The sequence below is a fragment of the Ciconia boyciana genome, chromosome 5 (assembly GCF_034638445.1).
Source record: "Ciconia boyciana chromosome 5, ASM3463844v1, whole genome shotgun sequence".
NCBI classification, from domain to species: Eukaryota; Metazoa; Chordata; class Aves; order Ciconiiformes; family Ciconiidae; genus Ciconia; species Ciconia boyciana.
This window is the reverse complement of record NC_132938.1, coordinates 40,446,846-40,462,168: the sequence shown is the minus strand read 5'-3', so window position 1 is coordinate 40,462,168 and position 15,323 is coordinate 40,446,846. Positions and strand designations below refer to the sequence as shown.

The window sequence follows — 15,323 nt, the reverse complement described above, 5'->3', positions numbered from 1 at the left end:
ATTACCAGAAAATGCTATCAGCTGCTTGCAGATATTATTCTACTCATCTGCATACCTTTGAGAACAGTTGACTAGTCACTTTGCTCAGACATAAACCTGATTTGTGGTAACTTTTAGACATCAGCTCTTTGTTTTCTTTAAATCTTAGTTTTACTTAGTGATTTACATAATTCATGTCCAAAAGTCTCAATATGTGGAAAGTTAAAAAATTGAAAAAAATGCATTTGAGAAAGTCATTCTTATTGAATGCTGATGTTTGTAATAAAGTTGGAGCTTCCTGTTCAGTGCTCTCATTTTCAAACTCCCTGCCTTCCCTTCCCTACCCTGACGGGTTTTATGATTTTGGAGTGTAGCATGCTCAGTAGAAATCCAAATATCTGCTTAGCCAGAATGGTTTTATTAGCTCTGTTTTCATGAACTCCTTTCAGAGAGTTTAGGCATATAAAGTAAGCATTGCTCAGTTTAGTAGTTTTTTTATTTGCACAGTATTGTAACATGCACTTTTTATAAACTACATAGAATTACTTGTTGGAATGCAGTTTTGCCTTGTTTTCACTTGTGCCCTCCTCCTTTTTAACCACAAGTACATATCTTATCTGTTAGATACTGACTTACTTAGCATCTATTCCTGGTTTCAGATTTGGTTTGTCCTTTTCCCACTGCCTCTCTTCTGGTTGGATAGAAATTAAGAAGCTTATTTTAGGAGCTTCACCTACAGCTTGTTTTCTCAAGTTTTCCCTCAATTGATTTCTTAAGGTATTTTATGCTTCCTTCAAGCAGCTGACATATAGAAGTGGATGCCTGGATCTCTAGTAATACTGAATGAAGTTTTGACTATTAACCTCTTGCTATTAGATTGACATTGCCAGTTTAGACACTGTTGATTTGCATGACTACTAATCCAACTGATGGGAACTGTGTGTTGTTATACTGGCATAAAGTTGTACTTCAATGTTAAATCGTCATCCAGAGTTCTACCTGCATTTGGTTGCTGAGGCAATATAATAATAAAGACATTCCTCAGTATTTGTATGCCTAAACTTCATCCTATTATCCTGTTTGGATAACTAGGAAGATCATTGAGGACACTAGACATACAGTGGAAAGTGTGACCTCTCAAACTGCCTCTCATCCTGCCTACTTGTTAGACTGTCTCAACTCATGATGGGGGCTGAGAAATTAAAAGTAGCTTTCACTCAGTTTCAGGAACTCTGATATCTAAATATTCAAGAATCTGAAAAACCAACTCCCCATCACCAACTTTCTAGGAAATAATCAGAAATAATACTATTTAATTAATAACCCTTTTAAGAACAGCTGCTTAGAACCAGCACTTCAGAATAATGACATCTAAAATTATTTTTGCTGATCTGCCCACTCCTGTCACAAAAATCTTGCTTTGCAGCTTTGCTTGTTCCACTTCTGCACCCAATAAAGTTTCCATAATTTAACAACTTCCTTCCAAGTTCTGAAACATTTTAATTTTGAATAGAGTGTTCTATGCACATTGCTCTTCCCATGCAAGTTAAAAACCTTACCTCTTTTTAGAGTTGTAGATGTTTGATTTCTCATTCTCTTTAATAAAGAGAAGTCCTGACCATTTTTTATGCAGAGATGATGTCAATCCATACCGGACTGGTGGAAGTCCTTTCATGTTCCCATTAGAATGTAAAATGTATTATTTTCCTTCAAAGTATTTTTGCACACACATACATTTTTGACCAAGATATCTGATTGGCTATATGAAAAAGTGCATCAAAGCCTTCTGACTTATGTAGTTGTAAATTTTACAATATAGCCTGTAATACTAAATAAAAAGCATAGTTGGCATTTCCACTTTCCTACTAATAACCTTCAACAGACATTATTTTATATTATTCTTTAGGAATGCTAACAAGAAGTAAAATAAAAGGTGGAATGTGAGTAGTTGCTGCTGTCCTTGTCCTTGGGCAGTGTACAGGATCTCCAGTGTTTTCATTAGTTATTAATTGTACTTGCTTTACTAGTTTCATTCTAGAGACAGAAGTATCACTGGGTCATGAAACACTAAGTGTAACTCTTTCTATTATTTCAAATGACATATACAACAGGTATGAGAAAATGTCTGTAGTCTTCCTTTCATAAAAGTGCTTTTCTTAATCTCCTTTTCCCCCTCTTAAGAACTCTGATAATAAAGGTGAATTGTAGTTCCTTTCTTTAGGCAGATGATTAAACATTCTCACCATTATATAATACAATTTCCATTTTATTTTAAACATACTTTGCATGATATAAAAATATTGATCACAGTGAGCTTTAACAATTGTTACTGCTATAAACAGAAATGCTGCACAATGGTTTTAGTGGAAATAAATTATATAGTCATTATCTCTTTAAAAAAAAAAATCACAAGGACAACCTAGGCTGTTTGGTCATTGGCAGAAAATAAGTCCTTATTGAGTTCTTTACGAAACATGAACCCCAGTTATTTTCTACATTTGCCTTCCACATCCTGAGAAAAGCACAATGTGTCTGTCTCTGAAAGCCCCACAGGGTCTCTGGTGAACATTTCATTCCAAATATTAGCAAAGTTTCTGTTGTTCTTTTGTTCTAATGGAAAAATGTACACCAAAATAGCAAGTAGTGCTCTCTTCGCTAATTCATAAGTGGTCTTTTCCAATATGTGGGTACACAGCGGCACACTTCTTCACTAAAATAAAATCCAGCATCACAGCGTTTCGTTCGGACTGTACACGGCGGTCTGTAACAACTAAAGAAATTAAAGAAAGTGGGCATTAATATAACTGATCATTTATTTAACTTGGAGTAGAAATCTGTGTGCATTTAGACTGCCATTTCTCAATGGGATATTTAATTCCTACAAATACATATCTTTTAACTTCTGTTTATGTTGTAACTACTTTTAATTGGCCTATTCTTCACAAAAGACAATGCAAGAATAATGAACGCTATTGATGAGAAATTACTCTATTGCAACAGATACTCATGAATATTTTTAACATGTTGCCTGGTTGTAGTCACTTTCTAATCTTGAGTAGTGCTTTTTTAAATTTAATTTTGAAAATACAGTAATATTTTTCTGTACTTAAATTGGCTTGTTAAGACCTATTGCATGCTGCCAGTTTGAGGTGGCAATCCAGAATCAGGTGCTAATCAAATCTACCATCTTCTTACCCAGGACTGTTGTCACCTTATTCACTAATGCAATAAGCCTGAGAGAGATTTGTGTATGTATGTTACACTGTGACTCTGATCTTGAAAATGAGAACATAGTTCCTTTCAAGTTGCAAACTCCTACAGCCGCTCTCTGAGGCCAGGGGAGATATATCTACACTTCATAATGCACCTATGTGCATTCTGAAGTAAGATCAGAGCCTGCATGTTTATGACAAATCTTAAAGGAAAGAACAGAAATAGTCCCTATTTGATTAAAATAAGTTTTACAGAAATAGAGCGTTAAGCCACAAGTCACATCTACCTAAGAAGCAGCAGAATTTTTCTTCACAGGTTCCTTGACTGAAAAATAGAACTTATACAATGATAATATCTGTGGTTGTCCCTGAACTCTTCCTTTTCCTATTTTATTTTTGTATTAAAACAAGAACTTGACCTAAAATAACCTTACAATAACAATGCTAAATACTTTCTGGTGTATAATGGAGACAAAGTACAAGTCTGCGTTTTTTTTCAGATGCTGGTAATGAGTCAAAAGACAAAATACATGTTTCAAATTTCAACACAGTTATACTTAAAACTTCTATTTAAATAACGTGTGCCTGTTTGTGAAACACTGATATTATGATCTATTACTATAATTCATGCTTCAGTTCAAAAACACTACAGTACACTATATTAAGGCAACGTCGCTATCCTCTTCCCTAGGCAATTCTTGTTTCAGGCTTGTGGCTACTCTTATTATTGTTGCAGATAAGTTAATATGTTGTGTGCTTGTTTTGGATACCAAGTTACTACTTTGCAATAATTTGTTTATGATATGAGGTCTGGATTACAGTTACATTAATTCAAGCCAGCTAGTTCAACCAATGAACCTGGCTATGAGGAAAACAATAAGGAATGAGGAAGACTGCAAACGTGACATTTATTAACTAGTCACATCTTGTTCAGTGTTTTCAATGTCCTTAATCATAGATTATTTCACCAGCGTGGTCTCTGTAATTAAGGGAGTAACATTATTTGGTGCTACTTGATATATTTGAGATCAGTGTAACAGCTCATGGGAATCTCTTAAAGCCCTACTGATCTTTTGCCCAATAAAGTTTGGAAACAGTGCTAAAAGGCAACAAAAATCACAGTGTCACTTGAGAAAGAAAGCAAGTGAACTTTACTGTCTTGCATGTTTGCCAAAGGATCTCATATTCTAAGCAAATGGGCAACCAACAGTAGGTTTGTTCTGGGAAAAAGGTACTCCACAGAGATGTAATGGCCAAAACACTGAACTCACTTGCCTTTTCGCCCGTCTCTGCCATGAAAGTTAGACTATTTCACGTACAGAATGACCGTAGAATGAAATAAGAGAAAGATAAGAAAAAAAGAAAAAAGACAAAGCCAAACTCTTCCAGCCACCTATGACACATTGCACAAAATGAAAAGCAGTCATGTAATCATTAAATATGAGGAATTCACTTTGTTTAGGATTCGTGCCTCCTAGTGAACTGTGAACTTCAACTTAACTTACAGTCGACAGCACTATAAAGCATCTCTCCCATGTGAGTTTGTGTCTAGCAGCAGTCAAGGTCAGGTTACTGCAGTCTTATCCTTATTTGGGACATTTCGACAGAGCAAGAAAGCCCCTCTCCTCCTCTAAAATGCTTTGCAGCTGAGTTGCCTACTTATCTGGCCCTGCTAAAACTGACCAAAATAAATTCTTCAGGTGATAGCACAGGGTGAATAGTAGCAGAGTCATTGTAACTATATAAATGTGGTTTCCTTAGGAAACTCTGCTGAACAATAGACCAGGTCTTTCAAAAGATTTAGGCTGAATGTTGTTTATGGAGTGCTTTCATGTGACAGATGAGAACAATCTGAGCACGCTGGAGCTAAGATACATGTGCAGTTAATCTGTATAGTGCTGGGTGAGTCAGTGGCAACTTTCTCTTTATGGTCAGTAATTGTGATTTTTGCTTCCAAATGCCCAGGTTTGAGATTTTGGAGAGTCTAACATCTGCACAGATGAAACTGAAGTAGGAATGCTACTTTTAGTGGTGGTAGCAGCATGATCACCTTGAAAGCCAGTAATGCTTTGTGGTGTTGGTTTTTTTATTTTTCCTTTCTTTTTCTTCCTATCCTGTTCTTTCTAAATGACTTTTTATGCCTGTCCTCTGGAGTCTTGTCTAACATTAGAGGCAGAAGCATTTTAGGTACAGTGCATAAAAATGCAGGTGCCTCAAAACCAGAACCTACAAGGACTATCTGTCTGCATGGGGAGCTGTCTAGGACACGGCTACAGGGGTCTGCTCATGTCTAGGTCTCAGGCATCTTGCACAAAGTTATAGAGTGGTACCTCCATTTACGTGGCCTCATAACAGCAAGGCATCTTTCTTTCAAAAGACAAACAAGATGTTGCAGGGTTTTTATTCCTTTTATGAAAAGCTTGTGGACACACCAAAAATGTGAGAAACCTATGCTAAGTGCTTTCTTAAGAAGGAGGAGAGATTGCATCTTCTATTTTCCTTGACAGTGCTACTACCTACAGGGCTATTGGTTGTAGAGCTATAGAGAAACACCATATACAAATCTTTCCCTCTTTCTCTACACAAAGACAAACTGCTTAGAAAAGAGAAACAGCTAAAAGCATCCTATATCACATTGTCCTTGGAAGTAAGAAAGGGATTCAAACTCTTTATCGTATTCAACCACAACAATGCAGAGAAACACTGAGTTCAATTCCCTCCTTCAAATACTACGTCTTTAAATCAACAGAGCTGGCATCAGATATCTATTATGGCATTTCTTAGCTTTTAAAATCCCTGACTTTTCCAGTTGTGAATGTTTTTTTAAAATACGCATAGTTTATATGTGTAGCACTGCTGGAAGTGCACACTTGAGTAGTGCTAAGGCTTTGTAACATGCTAAAGCTCATGTAATGAGGTTGGGTGTTTTTCCTCTGCAAGCATAAAATTGAAATAAAAACTGAACAACAGAGAAGAAATTATTTCTTCTGATTCGAACAACTCTTCTATTCCACTCAAAAGGCCAAACATAGGAAACAGGTAATGTCAGTTATTAATTTTAGATACTTCAACACAAGTCTCATTCCTAATATTAGACAGTTGTTCTTTATTCAAGATGAACTAATGTATCTGTATATCTGGCAATATATTTATGCCAAATAATTACATGTTATATTAAAAAAATACATAAGGTTTACTTTTGATAAGCAATTAATTACTACAGACATTTAAATGTCCCAATTTTCAATTTTCCATTTCCAGTGCCTGAACATTTCTAGAATTTTTATTTGTCATTAATGTAATAGAAATAATTAATAATTCCCATATATTAATAAATAAGTGATCTTTCTGCTCCAAATGGGATTGTTTCTGTTTTAACAAATTCACTTTACGGGAAAACTTTCCTTACAAAATATACAAAGCGGAAATAATATCGTTTGTTTCTCAGAACCTGAAGTCATTCACAGTTTTATAGACTGCTACCACTATGGCTGTAGCAGTCGTGGAAGGAAAAGCTCCTGTGATATATAAGGAAATTGCAGAGCTTTCTTCCTCATGAAATTGCATTTTAAATGATTAACGTGGGCAGTTTGTTTTATAGTTATATATGTCTACTTTTCACAGAAATCACCCAGAGCTACAAGACTTTTTTTGCACTCATAAATCTTTAGTATCAGTTGAGTGAAATGAAGGATATGCAAAAATTTAGGAAGTGAAAATGAATGATGGTATCCTCCAGAACTAATCACTGAAATCTAATTAGAAATATTTGAGTTATTTGAATTGCAATATTAGGTTCTTGGGAAAAATAGATTGGGATTTTAAGTAGCATAAAAAACCAAGGAGCTTGAACTTACACCTCATTTTCATCAAAAGAAAAAAAATAAATCACATGAAGTAATGATAAGAGTCTGAGAAACTAAGCATGCTTTAAAATACTCTTTCTGCCTAGTAGTTTTCTCTTAGAGATGATAAAAGTCATAGAAGCTAAAACTGAAGAGAGGCTTACTGTTTACTTAAGTAATCCAACAAGACAGCTAATGACACAACCCAAAATTTTATACCTTAAACACAATGAAAGGGCTAGAGACAGCGTTTTTACCTGCATGTCTGGTGATGGAACCTTTTTCCTTTTAAGAAGCATTTATTAGGAGATTCTATACATTCACAGATGCATTTTGCGGGATTTAGTGGCTGATGTTTAGGACAGGTCTTTTTACATACACACTGGCACTTATCTTCATCAAATTCCTTGTTGGGTCCACAGGAAGCGGGGAGAAGTTTGTTTTTGCACATGCACTGACATGATGATCTGTCTAATTCTTTGTGAGGTCCACAGCTTGAGGGCCACACGCCTCCTTTGCAGACACATTGACAGGTTTCTTCATCCAGCTCCTTGTTTGGTCCACAAATATGGAATCCTTCAGATGTGTCTAGAAATACAGCAGAGAAGTTGCACAATTATCAGAATTTTCCCTCTACCCATGTCGTATTTTTAAGGGAAGAAATGGTATCAAATTTGTACATTTTAAGGTGTTTTAAGAACAAACATATGCCAAAAGACAGGCAACAACCACTAATAGTACCAATAAAGAAAAAGATTCAACTATTTACTTTTCATGTTTTTAATTTCTCCTTTAGGTAAATCAAAACATGGAACTACATTTAATCACTGAAGCAAAACTGCTTACCAGAATCTCCAAGGTGAGAAGAGAAACCAAAATCATGCTGTGCCAAACATCTGCAAATTTGATTATTCCAGATATGATTTTTTGGACAGGTCTTGTTTGCCACATGACACCTGTGGAATGAAATATACTGTTGATTTACTACCATAAGAACTCAAGAAAAAAACCCTGATTTTAGATGCTAATTGCTTTTGTTTCCCTCCATTACAAAAACCTTTCAAAGAGCTTCAGCTCATTCATAATCTTATTTTTAACTCCTATCAAATCTGTTACTAATTAAGGTTCTCCCCACTACAGGTATCTTCAATCACTGGTTGAAGATACCTTCTCACATTTCAAGTTTTAGCTCTAACTTCTAGAAACTGATATTTGTACTTTCCTAATGTAGTTTTGAAACAGATCTAACCCCTGAATGTAAGCCTCATACAGACAATAGACCAGTATAAAAAATATTTGCATGCCAAATACCTCATCGGTGGTAGCAGGCATAATTTTCTACATTGTTTTTTGCAGTACAAAAACATTTTCACATATATAGACATCAAAAGACAGCTGATAATAGTTTCTGAATGAATCCTGTAGATCAAACTCTAATTTATAAAACAGAATTAATTATCAGATTCCTTTCCCCTTTATGTGAAAGTTATGTGACATTAACTAACTCTTTCTCATCAGCCACTCTCATGAGCTTTCTTGAATCTAAAGATTTAGAATTCAGCAGGGATGCCTCTTCACTTGCGAAATGAAAGACAATAAACAATTTAACAGTTGAATGCTCTTTACCTGCTAAAGTTTTGCAGCCAAGGTAGTGCTAAGCAAAAAAAGCAAAAAATCCTAACAGCAGTTGGTCTCTTTTTAAAGGATGACTGAACTTAACTAGTAGGCACACCACAGATAAAATATTTGCGTATTATTTGATCTTGCCTGCTTGCAATATTGTTATCACTACAGGTGACATTACAACTTTTAACAAGTCACGCCTAACTTCATGCATCCAGGCTGTGTCATGTATTCATTGTTTCTGTAGTATTTCTAAAATGCCCATCTGTTAAGACAGCACATACATTGCACATTTTAAGCACTTTTCGTTCCCCTGAGCACCATTACTCATGCATTCAGAAATGCAGGTGCTGGGACATTCTTCTGTGATCATCAGTCAAGTATACCACTCCCCTTCACCACATTAAACAACTCGTTGCTTGTAAAGACTGCTGTGGTTTAACATCACCCTGCATCGCCTCATGTTTTATCAAGCTGGTGTTTCCTGATTTGATTCTGCTAATGATCTCACTCTTGCTCCCTGACTTGGCATATATGTCCTTTTGCCTGCCTCCTGACTCTGCTTGAGAAATAGTACAGATAATTTACAGACGTATTTTTGTATTCTGTTTTAAAAAAACCCCACCTCGCACCTGGAGCATCCTGGCTCTAGCTGGGAGTGTTTAAAACTAACTACAGAAGGAAGCCAGGGTGACAGGATGAAGAAAACACCAAGTGCACATGAACCCATAAGAAGACAATGTTGATACAAAACCCAAGTTACCAGAACTTGAAGAGAATGATATGTATTTCAGCATCAAGTTGGAGACACCCAGCAAAAGGAACTGGAACTGCTTGTTTACAAATTCTACTCTGGTTGCTAGTACAGCAAATTACTGGACGATATGGCTGAAATTTTAAAATGACTTATTGTAACATTTTAGGGAATTTCAGGAAGGCTAGAAAAAAAAATCAGAGGCAAAACCATTTTGCAGAAAATTTCACTACCTCTTTTCAAATCATTGTCAACTCAATTTAAAAAAAAAAAGAAAATCAGCATGCTAACATGTTACCTGTTAGTGTCAGGACAGATAATGCACGAGAGGGGGAAACATTTAATGTATACAACATACATCCAAACCACACCTAAAATATGCTTATCAGCTCTCTAAGCACCTACCTACAAACCATGGGGAAAAAAAAAGGTCATCATAGAGACTTGGATCTGAATTACATATATTGAAGACCCCTCTGCTTCCCTCCCCACCCCCCCCAATTGCTAAACTTCTAAAATAAAGTTAACAGGAACTGACATGCCTCAGCTCCATAAGTATGTAGAGGTAGCTACTACTTTTTAGAAGAAAAAAGCAGGAAAAAAGTGGAAGAACAGGCAAAGACCTAGACCTTAATTATCAGGATAAAGTTGTGCAGAAAATATATTTTATATAAAAAAGATAGACTATTTGTATTCTATCTTACATGTAATTTCTCTCTTCTTTCTAACATGTTGCCTGTGCATCATGGCATAATTCAGCCTCAAATTCTTATTAGATCCCAAGTGTTACTACCCTAAACCCAGAGATTATACTCTTAGGCTTTTCTCTTCAGTAATACATAAGAAAGTCATTACTATATTTCTGTTAAAATGAGCATGTACATAAGTACATGCACAAATGCAGATCTGCCACTGTGACAAGAAAGTACATTTCCAAGTTTTGGGTTTACAACAGTTTCACTAGCATTCAAACATATACATAAAAATGTTAAGGAAAAATAAGAAGTTGAAAAGAAATTGAGAACATTAGTACAAATTAAAAAACCGCAGTGGGATTCTGAAAAGCATCCAGGCACCCACCTGGAACATGTAAATATCTTTACTTTCCTTTCTAGAATCTAGAAGCACTCAGCTTGGGGGTTTTTTGGTGTGGGTTTTTTTTTTTTTAATTTATTTTCTTGTAAAAAGCCATAGATTTTAAACTTAAATACACTACTGAACAGCAGAGAAGGCCTATATATATTCTGATCTAGTACTACTCTGTCTTACCTTTGTTGAAGCATGATTCCTTACTCACAGGACAACCAGCTACCTGTGAGTGCTGGTCAAAGTCTTGTACCTGTACGCTTACTTCCCTCTAACTACAGGTAGCTGTTTCCTGGCTAGAATAAACTCTTGCAATGGTAACTACAACCGCTCTTAATCTGGAAGCACTGAGAAGCTGCCAACAGTCAGCTTCATTTGACTTATTATTGACTCTTGGATTTTGATGTTTTATAATCTGTTAATCATGCAATTATTTAAACTATTAGTAGATTTATTTCGTAGTATTTTTCTAGTCCACTGTTTATGATACATGTTTTGATGAACAAATTCAATAATTTGAATTCAAATACAATATAATCTCTGTTTAGCTGGAACATGTCAGAAAACAGCCAGACTTTAACTGAATGAAAACACAGAGAAGACAACCTAGCTTACATTTCTGGGCATTTTGCACCATTCACTCACCTTACTAAAAATGTCTACAGTTAATTCCAGTTCAGCTTCTAGTCATTGGTTCTTCCATAAAACAACTGTTAGTCTGTCATGTATTTTTGGTCTACTAAATATTTAAACATCATGAAGTTATCGCTCAGTCCTCTATAATGAAGGGAAGGGGTTCTTCAAGTGTTTTAATAACAATTGCTTCAGTGCCAGATTTCTTCTGTGACTCTTTTCATTCAAAATCACCAACCAAATCAACATGCTAATTCTGTGGACTGTCAATTAACCCTTTATTTCCCCTTCCTATTCTGTTTTATTTTCACTTCTGGCATATGAAGATGTCCAAAAAGATTTGTAGTCAGATTCCCTAAAAGCAGGCCTTTTTCTAACAGCTTTTTAAATAGGAAAATACAGTTTAAGATAGAAATGTTGTGTACTCCTTATTTGCAAAAGTAAGTATTTTGGGATAGCTTTTATGATGGCTTTTTTTTTTAAAGTTGATTTTATTGATGTTTCCTTTAAGCCTCAACTGCATTATAGGTCTTTCCATGAAACAAACCCCACAAACAACATTATTCTTCATTTTTAAATGACCTAGTCCCAGTTTATCCACTGGGTAAAAAGGTACTGTGCTAATTACTTTAGTAACATTCTCTCCATGTAAAACAATATTAGCTCCTTTACAAAATGCATTCTGCTACTACTAGTAATATGTATAAGCTCACCTATCTTAATTGTGAAAGCTTCCAGCAATATTTTAAATCTAATTATACAGACTTGCTCACAATGTAAAAGGAAAGACAAGTCTCATACTTACTGAGTTTGTGTTGCTGGCAAGGAACGCCTTATGATAGAATGAACTTGTCTGTAAACATCCAACTTCGACATGCATCGGCAGGACGTGTGATTGGCAAAACTGACAGTTACAGGTTTGGGGCCATGAGAGAGAGGCACTGTGATCTCAAACAACTATAAAAGGGAAAGCAAAGCAAAGAACTTTTTTTATAGATCAGTAACAGTACAACTAAAAATAATGTAAGGGTATACAAAAAAGGTATAAGGAATTTAAATTTGGGGTTTTGTTCTCTACCATCATTCAGTGACATATCAATTATACAGCTAGATAATCATTATGTGCAAAATGAATACAATAGCTATGTTATGACAACATTTTTAGTGTTAAACCCTCTTACGTGCCTGTTTGCTTACTATAACATTTAAACTAACATTGTTAAAAGAGGAAAAAGTACAAAGAACCCATTTTTCTAGAGGAAATGACTTCAAATTGGCAGCCTTTAAAAAAATCTAAACTGTAACATTTGGAAAATGCTTCAAAAAGTTGGAAAACAAGAATAGTTTGAAAAGGGGGTAAGCTACAACCTAATACATCAGTTGCACAATTACAAGAACTTGTGTAAAACAACAGTATATTGGACTTAGATCAAAACATTTTTGGATGAACAAGTTTTGAACTGCAACATACTGTATTTTTGACCTTCCAGTATTTGTATCAATGCAAATTATACGGTTACCCTAAGGGAATTCATCTTGAACTATTTTTTTTTTCAGGATATTAAGAAATATTCACTATTAATAAAATAATCATGTATGTGAATGAATAAAATCCTCATTTTAGTGGGAAATGTAGTTCAACTGATGGAAGAGGACAACTTCAGCGATACCTTGCGGAAAAACTGAACATGTGATAACACAAGCAGTGAGACTCATTTCAGTATTCAAATCAGGACACGCAATTTATCAAATTAAGAAGGTTTCACTGTAAGACTCAAATCTCAATAGTCTCCTGAAAAGTTAGGACAAATACTTTAGGTCAAATTCTTAAAAACTATTTTTTTGGTAGTATTTTTAATAGGATAATAGTGCACTGTTGCTTTTCAGTGTTTAGTCACTTTTCCAAATACATTTAAGAATATTCCTGCATCTTCTGGGGACTTTACTACCTTTAAAAACATGGTCATTGGTTATTATTCCAGTTTCAGTTGATGAGACTGTATAACAAGACTTTAATTTTTAGCTGAAATCTATTTGCAATGCTTTTTTATAATCAATAACTTTATAGTATGGCATATGGCCAGCATGCAAATGTAATGAAAATACTGGTAAATTTAAATGATTCAAAATACGAAGCACATCTACAGGATGTCCTGAAAACGGTACCTTGCACTGAAGTACACAAGTGAGCCTGAATACTGATAAGCACTTGGGTGCAGCAGCATGGAATGTATTCACCAAGTCCCCACAAGGTAAAAGGGCACTTGTCCAGTCAACAATAAAGCTCATGCTATTGATATACCTAAACTATGCAACTTAAACCTAAACTGTATAAATCATCATCGACTCTGATAGATATTATCCATTTTACAAAACAAATGTTGACATTATTTAGTGACTGTATTTTTAAAAAGTTTAACATTGGGGGTGTCATCATATAAGAATTGAAACAGCAAAAGTATTATATTTGCATTTTATTCTGTTACAGAAGATTACAATGCTACTATTTTTGCTATGAAAAGTACTACATCCCTTATATTAGTTTTAAATGTAGGTTTTTTCCCCACTAGAATCTGAAAGTGCAAACTAGTATATGTTTACTTTTGTAGAAGGAAAACCAAAACAGAAAACAGTTTCCTGCATCTTCCAAATACTGATGAAAAAACCTATCCATCTAGGGAGCTACCATGGAAAGAGTTTCTTTTGTTAGAGAGACTTCTAGCCAAAGCATATTCCCATTTGGATTCTTGCTCCAGCTGCAAAATAAATAACACTTTTTAAAATTTTGGTCTTGAGTCATTAAATAAGGGCACAAGTCCATGTCTAGTTTAAAGTTTGGTATCAATAAAATTAATGCCTAAATCAGTATCTGCTTCCCTCAAACATAAATATCACTAGATATACCTCCAGGGTTTTCACTAAGTTCAACACAGACTTCTGGAAACAGACTTTCTAATCAACTTTTTACTATACTTATAATCCTTTTTGGCTTCCAAACCAATATTGGCTCCTTTACCCTTAGCTATTGTAAAAGTTCCTTTAAATTCATCACAAAAGGCATTCTTACAAAAATGTCTCATCCAAAAAGAACAATAATCATAACACAGAGCTATCATTTTCATACTAATATTTTATATGAAAATAGCTTTATGTACTTATGCATTTCTTTTTAAAATATCCACCGGTTTGAAGGCCACTGTAGGTTTTGTTATCATGAACAATCTAACTAGGAAATTGGAGAGGAGGAAGGTGGTGGTGTAGACAGACACAGAAAGGACCATGTTTATGAAAAATAGCTTTCATTTCTGCATACATTTCTTTGGGTATGTGTTTTTTAAACACATGGCAAAACTCACCTACATACGCAAGACTTGTATCTTTTTTTAAATAAGTTGTGCTTTCAGAAGGACAGCACAACTGTTGAGACCTCTGAAAATCTGGACAGCTAAGAATCTACAGAAGTGACAGCCTTTACTATATTAAATATCTTGTAAGAAAACTAATTCCTAAAACACATATATGAATTGAGAGACAGAGCAAAAAGTATGGATATAATTACAGTATTACACATGTAGAGAGAATCTTCTGTTTTCTCTGCTCTCTTACAACAGTATGAACTTCTTTTTCTGAAGCTGAAGTAAAAACCCACTATAGGGAGAACTGATAAAACTTAGTAACTGAAGAGAAGCGTGATTCTTTGCATGGACCAAACTGCAGCTGACTAGAAAAAAGGGCATGTTCTTTTCTTCCTCTGTTCTTGGAGTAGATTGATTTGCCATACTGCAAAGCGTAGCAGACTCCAGACCGCTGGAGATGGCAGCGTACAACTATTGCTACAATTCCAAACCACCCGAAAGAGGTCCCTGTCAGCCCAACTGTCCTCCTGTTTGGCCTCAGGAGTACGCTGAGAGAAATTTCACTAAAGCACCTGAGACATACCAATTGTGAGCGGAAATTATGGTGAACATGAATTATCTTAAACTACATTTATCCTTCCATTTAAACTGTGAAAGCATCATATAATCATCAAGGTTGGAAAAGACCTCTAAGATCATCTAGTCCCACCGTCAACCCAACACCCCCATGCCTACTAAACCATGTCCCAAAGTGCCATGTCTACATGTTTTTTGAACTCCTCCAGGGATGGTGACTCCACCACCTCTCTGGGAAGCCTGTTCCAATACTTGATCA

At 35.2% G+C, this 15,323-nt stretch overlaps 1 protein-coding gene across 1 annotated transcript in view; it reads right to left on the bottom strand.

Moving 5' to 3' along the window:
- Positions 1–2,255: 2,255 nt before the first annotated feature.
- VEGFC (vascular endothelial growth factor C) overlaps positions 2,256–15,323 on the bottom strand; it is an 80,155-nt gene continuing 67,087 nt past the window's right edge. Inside the window, exons 4-7 of the mRNA XM_072863030.1 lie at positions 11,938–12,089; positions 7,883–7,992; positions 7,294–7,624; positions 2,256–2,749 (exon numbers count right to left, since the gene is read on the bottom strand). Coding sequence (XP_072719131.1) covers positions 2,635–2,749; positions 7,294–7,624; positions 7,883–7,992; positions 11,938–12,089 — 708 coding nt within the window. The 3' untranslated portion in view covers positions 2,256–2,634. The remainder of the gene's footprint in view (positions 2,750–7,293; positions 7,625–7,882; positions 7,993–11,937; positions 12,090–15,323) is intronic.